Source organism: Diplotaxodon limnothrissa, linkage group LG17 (assembly GCF_057381915.1).
Source record: "Diplotaxodon limnothrissa isolate DT_005_m linkage group LG17, D_limnothrissa_male_GT1.1, whole genome shotgun sequence".
Lineage (NCBI taxonomy): Eukaryota > Metazoa > Chordata > Actinopteri > Cichliformes > Cichlidae > Diplotaxodon > Diplotaxodon limnothrissa.
Window position 1 is genome coordinate 13,276,599 of NC_140612.1, and position 15,468 is coordinate 13,292,066.

Here is a 15,468-nt window from a genome sequence, read left to right on the forward strand (position 1 = left end):
ACACACACATATGAAGAGAGAGAGAGTATGCCTAGTATGCAAACGGCTACCAAACAGCCATCATAATTCGTCATACAATGAGAACAGGACAAATCAACAATTGACAATTGACTAATTAATATTAAAATCTGTAACATAATGTATTGTTTGGAGTTTAGTCTGTTACTGTTACTATTTTTACCATTTCTTCTTGCAGCAAATGTAACACACATAATTTCCTTAGGGATTAATAAAGTATTCTGATTGTTTCAGGATGTCCTGCCATTATCCAATGACACATCTGCTTACCTGTATCTTTTGCTCGTTTCTCTTCCTCTTCTTTTCTCTTTTTTCTAAACTGAGCACCTGATGGCTTTGAACTTTTCTTGTCCATCTTCCATTGGTTTTAATTTTTTACTCCAGTATGAACACCCATCCCTCAATCCATGGATCACCACAACATGTCCTAACACACCTAAACCTTAGTTCACAGATTCACTTTGTCTAGGGTGCATTTCTGAAATTTCACACAACCCAGGATTCAAATCATGGGCTTGGATTTACAACATTATAAATGAAATACGCTCTATTTGGAAGCAGCAGGGCCCCCTCCCCTTTTGACGGGTTGTGTGTGAGACTTTAAATCATCAAACTGTAAATTTTAAATTGTTATTGATCCCTTTACCCCGAGTCCTAAAGTGTATATTTATTTTCTTACTCTTATTATATATATTGTTTGTTTACTTGCACTGCTGTAACTGGAGCCTCGTCGTCTCGTCTCTCTATATATTGCTCTGTATGTAGCGGAGATGACAATAAAGTTTACTTTGACCGAGGGCTCTCGCGCTCACTTTCTAAGTCTGTATCATAATGTCTGCTGTTTTCGTGTTTGTTGGTTTGTTTTTATTTTGTTTTATTTTGCGAGTTGGTTTTTAGATGCTGCTCCAGCCGGTCAGAGAATCCCCCGCCGCCCCGCCCTCTCCTCTCTGCGCCGCAAGCAGCAGGCGCACCTCGCAGACGAAGGGCTCCCTTACTCCCAGGAAATGGGCGATAGAAAACCGATCGGTGGCTATGCCATTCCCAATATGCGCTGGCTGACGTCGGGGCAGCATGAGTACGAGCATTCTTTTTTTTTTTTTTCTGCCGATGCCCGTGATGCCGCCCCCCACCACGATGCCGCCCCGAGCAACCGCCCGTGTCGCCCGTATCAAAAACCGCTACTGTAGGAACCACAAGTAAGCCTGCAGTCTGGAAGTGAAGTGCTCTACTGTGAGGTCTTGAGATAAGATTGCCACTACCAGCCTCAGAAACCAATAAACCTTATATGTCACTGCAACATTATCCCATTAGTCTTTAGCCCTGGAGATACTTTGCTATAAGATTCTGAATACAAAGCGCAATGACTGCTTTATATGTGATGGAAGGTTTGAAACCAAGATCCAAAAGGCCAGAGGGAGTTGGCTTGTTGGCAGCTTGTTATTAAGAGTTAGTTGGCTATGGCCTTAGCTCAGTCAGGTCTTGGGTTAAAAAAAAGAAGTGCAATATGTCCATAAGTGAGGCTTTATAATCTAATAATAAAAAAAGAGTCAGAACTCTGGCTGCTGGTCTAGAACAATAGAATATGCACACTAAAGAGCCATCCTTAATAACTCTGATCAGCCACTTTGCAGCAACTTAATCAAACAAAGAAAATCAGTACTGGAAGACTCCTCTCTCTCTAAAACCATTCACACCCACAGCCATCACGCATTTTATTTTTCATGAAAATAGCAGATGAGCTATGTCAGACAGTACATTTCCATTTGGGATAAATAAAGTTTTTATGACCTTTATTTCTTCTTTTTTTTTTAGAGAATAATGTTTTTCAAAGACTTGTCAAGGATGAATTCCCAGCTACGAGGGAGCAATGGCACAAGGGGAGGCCCTCCCGAAGCTGAGACTGAGCAAAACTGGAGAGATGTCTGTTAGAAAGAAGCATCACACTACACCAGCATCAAATGGCTAATGGTTTTAATAGCTGAACAAAACTAATCTATATCACATATCGAGACTTCAACAAGGAGTCTGAGGCATAAAGAGCTAAAAACACCAGGACCTGACACGGTCCACACCTTTTAGCTAAAGAGCCACTCAATGATGGACACTCAGCAAAAACAAATGGGCTTTTAGGGACAAAAATGGGTGACTAGAAAGTCATAAGGTTTATGATTTTCAGCAGAAATGCTGTGAGCAACAAAAATATGAAAAAGGTTTTCTGGTCTAAGGGACAACACAGACAATTCTGTTCACTTTACAAGTAGTTTTAATCCCATACTGATCTTTAGTGTATTATATAGTATTCTTGTAGTAAAAAAAGTAAAACAAGAGCCGGACTTGTGACTTGTTTGAGAAGCAGAGTGCATCAGTGTTTTTATAAATAAAGAACTGTGTGCAACTGAGAAGCTGTGTCGATGCAATCTGTGCCACAATACCATTCTGTTCAAAATAAACTAATAAAAGACTGGACCGATTAAAAGCCTTAATTTCTACATTCATTTCTACAGCCACTGTTTCCAATATTACCCCCCCCCCCCCCCCCCCCACAAAAACCCAACGTAATTAAGAATGACTTAATGTAAAATAATCAAACTTTATTCACGAATAAAGCAAAAATACAATTTCTTAATTAAGTCAACATCACAAAATAAAGGCTTCATTTATACTGTTTTTAAGATGTTTTATTTTAATTTGAACCATCCTTTTCCTCTACTGAGGAGATGAGAATCTGCCAAAGAACAGGATGGACTTGGTCTTATTGTGTCTGATAAAGAAGAGGAAGGGGTGATCTGCTCTGAAGTGTTCCTCCCTCAACATGCAGAATGCTACCATTCCAGCTGTGGCTGCAGCGGCCTCTGTGCCCTCCTCGTTCACCTCCACAAAGGCCTTGTGGGCCACCGTAGACAGGAAGAGCCCCCCTTCACCGTTCATGCCAGACAGGTCAGCGCTTCCTGCACAGAACACGTTCTTCATACCCAGTTTAGCCAGAGGATCATTCAGCTCGTAGTCTTCCTCCAGCTTGAACTTTGGCAGGTGAAGGACAACTTCTGAATCAACATCCATGTTTTTCCTGTCGGTCCATTCGTTCAGCCTCTCCTGTGTTAGCTCCTTCTCCAGCTGGAACACAGTTAATACATTTTATGGCATCTTTGTTGTTTAATTTTAACATTGTAAACATCACCTGAGAGCTACTCTATAGTCATAAAACTTTGATAATAAAGCAAAACGCTGACTTTTCTTTATAGGTATTTATTACTAAGTTCTTTACCTTCAGCAGAGGGTCTGAGCCGTCTGAGGACTCTGCAGGCAGAAGAACAAACATGCTGAGCTCCTCATTCACGTAGGGCAACTCCAGGATCTGCAGACCATGGTCATGAATGTAGTTGTAGGGAAGCTTCTTCATCTGGTACATCATCTGGACTGGTACGGTCTCATTCTGACAAACAGCAAACACAAGAAATCCATCTTACTTGAGTTAAATTGCTTTCTCTGTTTAAACTGTATGTCCCCATACTTAAAACAGGATTACATTTAATTTTTACCTGTTTGACTTTAAAGGGCATCTCTTTGGTGTTTGCCTCATCAAACGGGTTCTTCCAGTTGCCCTTGAAGTAGACAGCATTGACCAGAGCCAGTCTGGTATTTGAGCGTACTGTTCCTGGCTTCAGAAGGTCTTTTATCTTATCTGAAAGGAAATACAGAAACACAACAATATTTCATTATAATCCACAGAGGATGCTAAAATGATTCCCTGCTGTTCAGGCTGTGGAAGATGCACATTCTCACTTTCTGTCTGCTGCTCGACCCAGCTGTTGATCTCTGCTCTGCACGCCTCTGGAGCTCCGATGAAGTCCACAGTCTTCAGGTCTGCCTGGTAGTACTTCTGTGTGGCGTCAAGGAAGTCCTGCAGAGAGCAGACATCTGTTTATTAATCCAGTCTTTGTAATGAAGAACTTTATGAAGAGAATCATTGATGTGGACACTCACTGGGAGGAAGTGGGCAGTGTTTTCTCCATAAAGACGGTTGGCTAGTTTCAGGATGTAGGATGCAGATGGTGAGTTGATGTCAGCGTTCAGTTTCTGGAAGTCTGCATGGACGCCTTCACCTGAGCTGAATGAGAGGGCCTGTGTGGCATTGAAGACAAAGACTGAAAGGATGTGACACTGAGCCTGAGCGACCCTAATGTAACAATTTATGGTCCAAAGGTAGAAACTGGACAACTTTATTCTTTCAGCATCAGGTTTAATAATAAGCCTTATTGTGAAACTGTTATATGCTGTTAATATATTTAATATTTATTTTTCATGTCTATAGGAGGCTATTATGATGTAATATGCTAGACTTTATTATTCATGTGCTTGACCACTGTCCCAGTTTCCAAAAATTCTTATTGCAGCTAAATTTTTGTGGTTTAGCTGCAGGGGAGGGGTGGAGCAGTGGTTTCAGGATGTGGTGTCAGGAGAGGCTGACTCACACACCTGACCATCATCAAATCATGTCTCTCCTTTTAAGGATGTTGCTGGGACCGGAGTAGGAAGCCATGTGGAGTGCTGAAAGGAGAAGGCATCTGAAAAGCTGCGCGAACGAAGTAGGTCAAAAAAAACCCATGTCAAAAAAACACCTATAAACGTTCAACACCTTTGCCGGGGCAGGCCCGGAAAATGGCCTAGCTTGCGGCTATGCAGCGGGAGAATGCTTCAGTGTTTCACCGCCAGTTGGAACAGCTGTAGGACCAGTCGAGCATCTGAATATAGTCGAGCATCAGGTCGCTCGGGCTGGCTATTTGCCGACACATCTGCCGCTCCCAGCTGTGTCCCACTACCATACGGGAAAGGGAGATGGCCCCCATGCCTTCCTGGAGGTCTTTTGGGCCACAGCGGAAGCGTCCCATTGGCTGGAGGAGTTCTTCACCACCATGGCCCACCGCCACGGAGCTGCGAGAGGCATTAACCTGCTTGCCTCTGCTTTTTCTCCACAGGTCCTGGTGGCTACACACCCTCTCCTTGATCTGAGAGGGGTATACAGCGTACCAGTAAGGTGTCAAGGGGGTATACACCAGGCCTTGGTGGACATGGGCTGCACGCAGACCCTGGTTCACCAAACACTGATTCGAACCAGGGAATTGTTGGAGGCAGAGTGGGTGGAGCTTAGCTGTGTGCATGGAGACATACATGAACATCCCATAGTGCAGCTGCAAATTAAATACAAGGGCAAAACACATAGAGTAAAGGCTGGAGTTAACCCACAGCTGACACATCCCTTAATTCTGGGGACAGATTGGCCGGGGTATAATAACCTGCAGCGTCTGTGCTGCGCTAAGTGGTGATGCGGGGTCGTGTGGCGCTGCCGGCTTGAGTTATTCACTCCTGGAAGAGTTTCTGCCGGAGCAGTCTTGGAAGGACACCCTGCGCTCAGCCTTCAACCAAGTGATAAAAATTAACGTTCACATGGTGCACCTTGAAAAAACATTTTATTTAACCAAAATAAAAACAGAAACAAGACTTTTGAAAGAAGAATGAGAAAACTGGGATACAGAAAGATGAGGGAACCCTAAAATCGGTCACATTAGCTCAGCGTGGGGGAAAGAATCTCAACTCGCAATAATTTCTATTGTGAGTTTTAGATTTTCTTAATGTACGAGCTGTGATCAGCTGATCTGGGCTCCTGTTGCTCTGAGGTTTACTGCTCGTTGTGGATTTACACAACCAAATTCAACAACATGTCAGCAGAAGTTGTGCTGGCTGACTTCCATCCTCTACACTGGCAGTACACTGTTTATGTTGTCTTTATACTAGACAGTAAAAAACTGGAATGAAGGAGGAATTCAGTTAATGCTGTACTGCAATCTAACCTGTTTATCCTGCACTAAACTGCAGAGCATTGTAATGTAGTCTTTAAATAACACAGGTCGTCTACCTCAGTTTGATTAGCAGCACAATATCATCAAAACAAAACAGCTAGCTCTCTTTCTGTTCTCCCTCTGTGAAATTCAGCAGCTGGACCTTTAGGTAACAACACACTGTGAGACAAACTCCACACAAACAGTTTGTGTGCTTGCTGATATTTATTGAGCTGATAGAAACCTTGCCTTTAAGACTACCTGCCACTCAAAAAACATCACTCCCTTTATGCTTGCTCCTTTCCAGTATTGCTAGCTAGATGGTGAAGTACCACAACCACAACTTATGCAGATCTGCTCTCATTCCACAGTTATGGCCAAATAAATAAATAAATAAAAACATAGATAAACAAAAAACACTGACCCATTTTACCCTCTCAGGCTCAAATTAAGTTTTTGTTGCTAATGCACAAAAGAATACCTGCAGTGGTATTTCTGAGTAAAAAAAACCCTCATAAAATACGTATGTGGGGTAATCAGATTGTTAGCTTTTAACTGTTGCAAATCTGCAACGCCTGCCTTGAGAGGGTTAACCACTGAGTAAGGCACTTTTGAAGCTTCTATCTATTTTAATGCGACATCAGAATCAGAATACTTTATTAATCCCAAAGGAAATTATGGGTTACAGCAGGCAGCACGCTAATGGCCCTTGGTGATTGACGTACACAAATATGTACATCAATCTTTCAAGATTTGTATCCATGTACTCCATTCTATTCGGGGAGTACTTCAATGCAGAAAGAGTCTCTAAAAATAACCCATGATTTGTTTGTGCTGTTGTTACACACATTAGTCTTATCTGGAAGTTAATCATCTTCTTTGCAGTTTTTTTTTAAATTGAGGTTTCTAATCCAAATTGTGAAACTGATACTAATATCATTCATTCATTAGCCTGCTGCCTGTCACACTGGAGATTAAACTGTATTAGATGAAACTCTCCCAGTATAAAAGTCATTATTCTATGTAAAGGACAAGCGAGGATTTATAACTATGGATTAAAGCTGTCAAAACCAAACTGTTTTTTTAAACTGAAATTAATGTTCACCTGCTAGTTTTTCTTTTACAGTGTTCTGTTTTTTAAGCAAACAATAGATATCTTGTTGAGAGGCGTTTATTGAGGTCAAAGTCCAGATGCTGTTTCAGTGCCTCTCCCAGGACACACCTTTCAGTTTATGGTTAGGCGGGTATTTGGGCCAATACTGATAGACTAAGTGCAAAAGTCACAAGCTATATATATATATATATATATATATATATATATATATATATATATATATATATATATATATATATATATATATATATATTTTAACTCTCATAATGTATCACTACTTTATTTAGGACTACTAAAAGTTGTGCAAAAATGCAGTGCAGGGAACAAGTGACAGTGAGCTGACCTGAGCCATCTGAGCTGCAGTGTCTCCTTTAGCTCCCAGGTAGACCATGGCCAGGGCTGAGCTGATGCTCAGAGGAGAGATAAAGATGTTCCCGGCAGAGTTTGCCTGGCTCAGAGTGCGGAACAGCTCCAAGGCAAAGACTGTGTTTGAGCTGCTGACGGCGGACATGGCTGACGACGTACGGTTTTCCTGTAAAGTGCAACAAAACTAAAAATAAATAATGCACTATACGCATTTTGTCATGTAACACAATCCGCAATGCATATGAACCTTTACATTTTAAACACCCTAAACCGTCACTACAGAAACATAGAGCAAATTCAAAAAGCAGCTGAATGTAAAACACGGGATAAAAGTATAAGGCAAGTTACCGGGATTTAAACCGTCACACGTCAACTTTAGCAGGCGTAAATACGCATCTCAAATACAGCTCGTCGCTCGATGTGCGTTGTTACGAAAGCAGAAGTTGTTTTTACATTACCGGATGTTCCTGCGGCTGAAGTACGGTTTGCTCGCACAAAAACAGGGAAAGTGAAAGCAAAACGTAAAGGAAGGCAAAATGTCCCCAAAATATCCTAGAAACGGTGAGGGGATCCGCAGGCTGACCGCTGCTCATTTATACAGAGCGCACAGCGTGGTGTGACAGGACAGGCTTCAGTGTGGGTGGGTGGAACGCGTGAATGGGCGATAAGTCACTGACGGTGACAAAACACGGTATTATACTGAGGAAGAAACAAAAATGCAGTTGGACAGAGCTGTGGACGTGTTTGTACAACCTGTAGAACACCACACTGTGCTGTCGGCACCACACAAAACTCCCATCCAGTTTTTTCACGTGTGTTTATTTAATATATGGGTTTTTTTTATACTGTTCAAAGATTACGTGGTGAGCTTACCAAGACAAAACCCCACCGATCTACCTGAGTGGCAACTAGCGTAACACTTGCTGACAAAGCAGAGTTCACTTTTTTTAATGTAAATCTGTGTAATGTCTTCAAACTATAGTCTAAACCAGAATCAGGCAAACAAACACTCCAATCAGGCCCATTGGACGAAGTTTCTGTTTTTCTTTCTATTATAGAAATTACTGCGTGATTATTGCAACTATAGGTAAAAGAAGAAAAAACTCACAGGGCAGTCTGGACAATGAGCTACCAGAACTTTTTCTGCAGTTTTACACATTTATTTCTTACAATTTAAAACCAACGAATCATGCAGATTTCTTTCATTTAGTGCTGCAGCATTTCTCTGTCAAGTACAAAACAACATACAGATTTAATTGCACCTTTTTCTTATATTAGGATATCGCCAGGATTAAATGTGGAAATAAACTTCTGTACAGTAACAGAAAGGACACTTTTACTGGTCTGGCCCACTAAGATCAAAGTGGGCTGTATATGGCCAACGATGTAAAAAGAGTCTGACACCCCTGGTTTAGTCTTATATACACTGCGAGGTAGATTTTCAGCTTGGTGGAGAATACAATGTTATTTCACAATATTTTAGTATCAGAATTATCCTTGAAAATCTCCATCTGCATCATAGAAACACTGTGAATCAGACAGGACGCAATAACCAGTCTTTTGTCCCGATTGGGGAAAAACATTCATGCTTAATGAAGCTTAATTTCAACTAGCTAATATGGGAAGAATGTGAGTAGGACCCATGGCTCTTACCACTATCCAGGATATTTCACAATATCTTTTCCTTATCTTTTTTCACTTGTACGCTTACATCATTCAGGCTAAGCAATCACGAGCTGGTGGTCATAAAGTCAGGCTTACCCATTCCAGTTATGAGCACATTCATGTGAGAGGGAAGGTGTTACTAATCACAAATATGGACTAGGTGAACTGGCAGCACAAGAGAGTATTTTATAAAATAAGGGCAAACTATAATGCTACAGCCAAAACAAGTCATTTACTAATCTGGAGGTTGATGCTCCAATCTGTGGCTGTTCCAGTCTGTGTACCAAAGTATCCTTGGGAAAGATATTGAACCTTGAGTTACTCTTGATGTGTTAATCAGTGTGTAAATGTGTGGGAATGTAAGATAGAAAGCACATTAAAATGAAATACAAGTATAAATTTGTAGCTTAAACCAGTAAGTGTGGGTACTTGTAAATTATATTCAATGACAACAAGTAAAAGGTTAAGTTTCCCTGTTTTACTGTTATATTACTGTGGCGGAGGCGTGGCCCCGGGCGCAGCTGCAGGGGAGGAGTGGAGCGGAAGGCTCATCAGGGCGGCGCTGCGAGGCCGGTAAGAACAGCTGATGTTGTTTATGGACTGATGATGGTTTCCCTCCCCTGTGTTATAGTGAGACGGAGAGGAGCAGGAGAGGAGAAAAAGAGACACACATCAGCTGGGATGCACAGCTGTCATTCTGTGCGATAGTATCAGTGTGTGAAAGTGTAAATAAATGTGGAACTTGGCGATAAAGACCTGTGTGTGCGTGTACCTGTGCCTAGTATATTCCACAAGTGGTGCCAAAACCCAGGAAAGTGCCGGTGGGGAAATGTCCGACCCACAGGCCGCGCCACCCGCCCAGCCTCTGCAATTCTTGGCGCAGATGCTGGCGGAGATGGCGACGATGAGCCGGGATCAGGCGGCCGACCAGCGTGCCCACCTGGCCGCGCTGCGGGAGCAGACGGACCGGCAGACGCAAGTTCTGGAGCGGCTGGTCGGGGCCGCTGCCACGCCGAAGCCCTCGCCACTGTCGGTGGCGGTGCCCCGGATGGGGGACGGGGACGACCCACAGGTTTTTTTGGAGACCTTCCGTGCCACGGCGGAGGCTTGCCAATGGCCGCGGGAGGAGTGGGCTCCGCGGCTGCTCCCCCTGCTGTCCGGGGAGGCACAAACAGCGGCCCTGAGTCTGCCTCCGGCGTCGAGGAGCAGCTTCGCGGACGTGAGCCGGGCGGTGGTGGACAGGCTAGGGCTCACCGCCGAAGACCACCGCCGGCGGTTCCGGGCCTGTCGGCTGGCTACAACGGACCGACCATTCGCCTGGGCCCGGCAGCTGCGCGACGCGGCGGTACGCTGGCTGCAACCGGGAACATCGGAGGGGGAGACGAAGCTGGTGGACAAGGTGGTGCTGGAGCAGTTCACGGAGGGATTGCCAGCGGAGACGGCGAGATGGGTCCGGTGCCACCGGCCCGCAAGCTTGGAGGTAGCGGTGACGCTGGCGGAGGACCACATTGCCGCTGGAGCAGGGGAACCCGGGGACGCCGGACGGAGGCCGAACAAACAGGCCCCGGTGCCGGCCCCGAGGCGCCGTGTGCCGGCACCAGGGCAGGCAGAGCGGCTGCCGGCGCTGAGCCCCACTAACCCTTTCGCGGCGTTGGTGCCGTCCAGGGCAGCCGAGCCAAGTGGAGCCGCCCCCGAGCCACGGAGAGCAGCACAGACGCCGGGGCCGGAGTGTTGGAAGTGCGGGCAGCCGGGGCACCTGAGGAGGGATTGTCCGCTTATGGAAGTGGGGCAGGTGTTTCGTGTTGCTGGCGCCCCAGCACCCTCCCCCGGTCCAGGAGGGACATACAGTATTCCGGTAAGGACTCGAGGGGGTATACGCCAGGCGTTGGTGGACACGGGCTGCACGCAGACCCTCGTACACCAAAGCTTGGTTCGCCCCGGGGCATTGCTGGAGGCAGAATGGGTGGAGGTGAGGTGTGTGCATGGTGACGTTCACAGGTATCCCATAGTGCCGCTGTTATTAAAGTATAAGGGCAAAACGCATAGAGTAACGGCGGCGGTTAGCCCGCGCCTGTCGCACCCCCTGATTCTGGGTACCAATTGGCCGGGGTTTCATCAGCTACTGGGGCAGTACGCGGGGGTGCGATCACGACCGGAAGCGGGGTGTAGCGTGTGCGCGGCGTTCAGCGGTGACGCGGGGTCGTCCGACACTGACTCCGGGGGGGGAGGAGCCGGCGGGTCCCTCACGGGACGTCCCGCCGGCCCCGGAAGTGTCTCCCATGGGTGATTTCCCACTGGAGCAGTCTCGTGACGGCACCCTACGCTCAGCCTTTGACCAAGTGATGGCTATTGATGGTCACGTGGTGCGCCCTGAGGCCGCGCAGACCTACCCGCGTTTCGTCTTATTAAACGACCGATTATATCGAGTGAGTCGTGACACTCAGACAGAGGAAACACACACCCAGTTGTTGGTGCCGCAGGGCCGCCGGGAAACGCTTTTCCAGGCGGCCCACTATAACCCCATGGCAGGGCATATGGGCTATGAGAAAACTCTGGAGCGAATAACGGCCCGATTTTATTGGCCGGGCATCCGAGCGGATGTGCGCCGCTGGTGCGCGTCCTGCCCGGACTGCCAACTTGTTAACCAGCCGGCCATACCGAAGGCGCCGCTGCGCCCTCTCCCCCTCATTGAGGTCCCGTTTGAGCGCATCGGCATGGACCTCATCGGGCCGTTTCACCGGAGTGCACGCGGCTACCGCTTTGTGTTAGTCTTGGTGGATTACGCAACGCGGTACCCGGAAGCAGTTCCGCTGCGCACCATCTCTGCAAAGAGTGTGGCGCAGGCACTGTTTCAGGTCATCTCCCGAGTCGGAATCCCGAAAGAGATACTGACTGACCAGGGCACGTCGTTTATGTCTCGTACACTGCGGGAACTGTACGAATTACTGGGCATTAAATCTATTCGGACCAGCGTCTACCACCCTCAGACTGACGGGCTGGTGGAGCGGCTGAATAAGACTTTAAAGTCCATGATTCGGAAGTTCATTAACGAGGATGAACGCAATTGGGATCACTGGCTAGACCCTCTGTTATTCGCAGTGCGGGAGGTGCCCCAGGCCTCCACGGGATTTTCTCCCTTTGAACTGCTGTTCGGCAGGAGGCCACGTGGGGTGCTCGACCTGATTAAAGAAAGCTGGGAGGACGGTCCGAGCCCCGCCAAAAATGAGATTCAGTACGTGTTGGACCTGAGAGCAAAACTCCACACTTTGGGGAGGTTGTCACGGGAGAATTTGCTCCAGGCTCAGCAGCGTCAGCAACGCCTGTATGACAGAGGGGCTAGGCTCAGGCAATTTTCACCGGGAGATAAAGTGCTTGTGTTACTCCCTACTTCCAGCTCGAAGTTGCTCGCCAAGTGGCAAGGACCCTTTGTGGTCACACGGCGAGTCGGGGACGTGGACTATGAGGTCGCTCGGTCGGACAGGGGAGGAGCCACGCAGATTTATCACCTCAATCTCCTCAAACTGTGGCGAGAGGTTGAAACCGCTTCTCTGGTGAGCTTGGTGAAGGAGAGAGATGAGTTGGGGCCTGAGGTGCCAAATTCTATCATTCCCGCCTCCCTCCCTTGTGATGACCATCTCACACAGGCCCAGAGGGCGGATGTTGTCGCGTTGCAACAGCGTTTTGCGGACGTGTTCTCCCCCCTGCCCGGCCGGACGTCCCTCATCGAGCACCATTTCGTGACGCAGCCTGGCGTGACGGTGCGTTCACGGCCCTACAGGCTCCCGGAGCACAAGCGAAAAATCGTGCAGAGGGAATTGGCGGAAATGCTGAGGATGGGAGTAACAGAAGAGTCGCACAGCGCCTGGTGTAGCCCCATCGTTCTGGTGGCGAAGAAGGATGGGTCTATACGGTTCTGTGTCGACTATCGCAGGGTGAACGAAGTGTCACGCTTTGATGCCTACCCCATGCCTCGGGTCGACGAGCTCCTGGACCGGTTAGGCACGGCCCGCTTTTTCACGACACTGGACTTAACCAAGGGCTATTGGCAGATTCCCTTGTCTGCCGAGGCCAGGGAGAAAACGGCCTTCTCCACTCCGTACGGTTTGTACCAGTTCGTGACACTTCCGTTTGGCCTGTTCGGGGCCCCGGCCACTTTCCAGCGTCTCATGGACCGGGTACTGCGTCCGCACGCAGCGTATGCTGCCGCCTACCTGGATGACGTGATCATCCACAGCGACACCTGGGCGGAGCATGTGCTGCGGGTGGCCGCGGTCCTGGAGTCCCTGAGGGGGGCGGGGCTCACGGCCAATCCGAAGAAGTGCGCGGTTGGACGGAGGGAGGTGCAGTATCTGGGGTACCACCTGGGGGGCGGGCAGGTGCGTCCACAGGTGGAGAAGACGGCGGCTATCGCATCCTGCCCGCGCCCCAGGACGAAAAAGGAGGTGAGACGGTTCTTGGGGTTGGCGGGTTACTATCGTCGCTTTGTGCCGGGGTTTGCGCAGCTCACCAGCCCCCTGACCGATCTCACTCGAAAGGGGGCCCCGGATCTGGTCCAGTGGACGGGCCGTGCCAGGCGGCGTTTGTGCAGGTGAAAAAGGCTCTCTGTGGGGAGCCGCTGCTTTTCCCTCCCTTTTGTTCTGCAGACTGACGCCTCGGACAGAGGGCTGGGAGCCGTTTTGTCCCAGCAGGTAAGGGGGGCCGACCGCCCTGTCCTATACATCAGCCGGAAGCTAGCAGAGCGCGAGCGCCGGTACAGCACCGTGGAGAAGGAGTGCCTGGCCATCCGGTGGGCGGTCGGCTCCCTGCGCTATTACCTCCTGGGACGCTCATTCACCCTCTGTTCGGACCACGCCCCGCTGCAGTGGCTCCACCGCATGAAGGATGCCAACGCCCGGATCACCCGGTGGTATCTGGCGTTGCAGCCCTTTAAGTTCAAGGTGGTCCATAGGCCGGGGGCGCAGATGGCAGTGGCCGATTTCCTCTCTCGCTCGCGGGGGGGGGGAGTTGGCTCGGCCGGACGGCTCCCCGGCCTCGAACGGGCGGTGGGGGTGTGTGGCGGAGGCGTGGCCCCGGGCGCAGCTGCAGGGGAGGAGTGGAGCGGAAGGCTCATCAGGGCGGCGCTGCGAGGCCGGTAAGAACAGCTGATGTTGTTTATGGACTGATGATGGTTTCCCTCCCCTGTGTTATAGTGAGACGGAGAGGAGCAGGAGAGGAGAAAAAGAGACACACATCAGCTGGGATGCACAGCTGTCATTCTGTGCGATAGTATCAGTGTGTGAAAGTGTAAATAAATGTGGAACTTGGCGATAAAGACCTGTGTGTGCGTGTACCTGTGCCTAGTATATTCCACAATTACTATCAAGACATGTAGAATGATGAAATAGCTTTAAATTGCTTGTGGCCAGAAGAAGAAGGAGAAATCTAAATATATTTCTTAATTATGCTCATTTCATTGAGAATGAAAAAGAGTTTAAACAACCTCCACGAACTTTAAACCTTTATCCTGTTCACACCCTGATGTCAGAGGGGCTTTCTGGGAATGGTGACAATATTTCCCAGAGAAGTGACGAATCAGTAGTACTTTTGTGGGATTGCCATTATCTTTATCGTAGGTATAAAAAATAAATAAAGACATGTTAAAGAAAACGTTCATGGTACAGCTAGCTGCGGATTAAGTAGACCTTTAAATGAGTATTTTAATTGGTATCTATCCAGAATGGGTGTGGTTGGTCTGCTGGAAAGTGAATCATGTTTTAACGTGTCTTAACTTTGAGTTTGCACAATTTGGTAGTGTGGTCAATTCTGTATTGTACTGTGAATACACAGGAACAATAACTCCTATACCCAGCAGCTTTCCAAAGCTAATGCATGACTGTTTGTTTCCTCTATCTTTGTTTCTTTTTTCGGTACAAACGTGCGAAATCTCTGTTAATAAAAAGCCAGTTTGTGGGTACGGGATGTGGTTCTTGGCTCAGCTCAGCTGTGGGAGGAGAAACAGGGTAGGTGGTTTAGGGTGCAGTGCTAGGGGAGGCTGTGCAGAACACATATTGTACATATCAGTCTCTCTTTATGCAGAAGCAGTAGGTTAGCTGGCGGTCACTGAGCATTGTACAAAAGATAAACAGCAGAGCACTTGTAGGTACCTCCTAGGATGTTTAAATGCAGAATGGATGGAAGAATCTTCAGCTTTCAGGCCCCTCTTCTATGGAACCAGCTCCCAGTTTGGATTCAGAAGACAGACACCTTCTCTACTTTTAAGATTTGCCTTAAAACTTGCCATTTTGACAAAGCTCATTCACCTCTTTTCACTCCCTATCATTAGGCATTTTGAATCGCTGGCTCTCCTACACATTGTGTCCAATGTCCTATCTTCCTCCCCTCGCTCCCAACTGGTCAGACCAGATGGCTGCACCCTCTGAGCCTGGTCCTGCCGCAGGTTTCTTCCTGTTAAATGGGAGTTTTTCCCTC

General features: G+C 47.7%; 2 protein-coding genes across 2 annotated transcripts; one reads left to right on the plus strand and one right to left on the minus strand.

Annotated features, from left to right (window-relative positions):
* Positions 1 to 2,724: 2,724 nt before the first annotated feature.
* Positions 2,725 to 7,863, minus strand: LOC146614701 (leukocyte elastase inhibitor-like). The gene is made up of 7 exons (XM_085376678.1): positions 7,794 to 7,863; positions 7,313 to 7,501; positions 4,003 to 4,140; positions 3,802 to 3,919; positions 3,558 to 3,700; positions 3,284 to 3,451; positions 2,725 to 3,132 (listed from the first exon to the last, which is right to left on the minus strand). Exons 2-7 carry the CDS (start codon positions 7,478 to 7,480, stop codon positions 2,725 to 2,727), a joined length of 1,143 nt encoding a protein of 380 aa, XP_085232804.1. The 5' UTR covers positions 7,481 to 7,501; positions 7,794 to 7,863.
* A 1,870-nt stretch (positions 7,864 to 9,733) lies between these two features.
* Positions 9,734 to 11,287, plus strand: LOC146614702 (uncharacterized). The gene has a single exon (XM_085376645.1). It carries the CDS (start codon positions 9,734 to 9,736, stop codon positions 11,285 to 11,287), a length of 1,554 nt encoding a protein of 517 aa, XP_085232771.1.
* Positions 11,288 to 15,468: the final 4,181 nt, after the last annotated feature.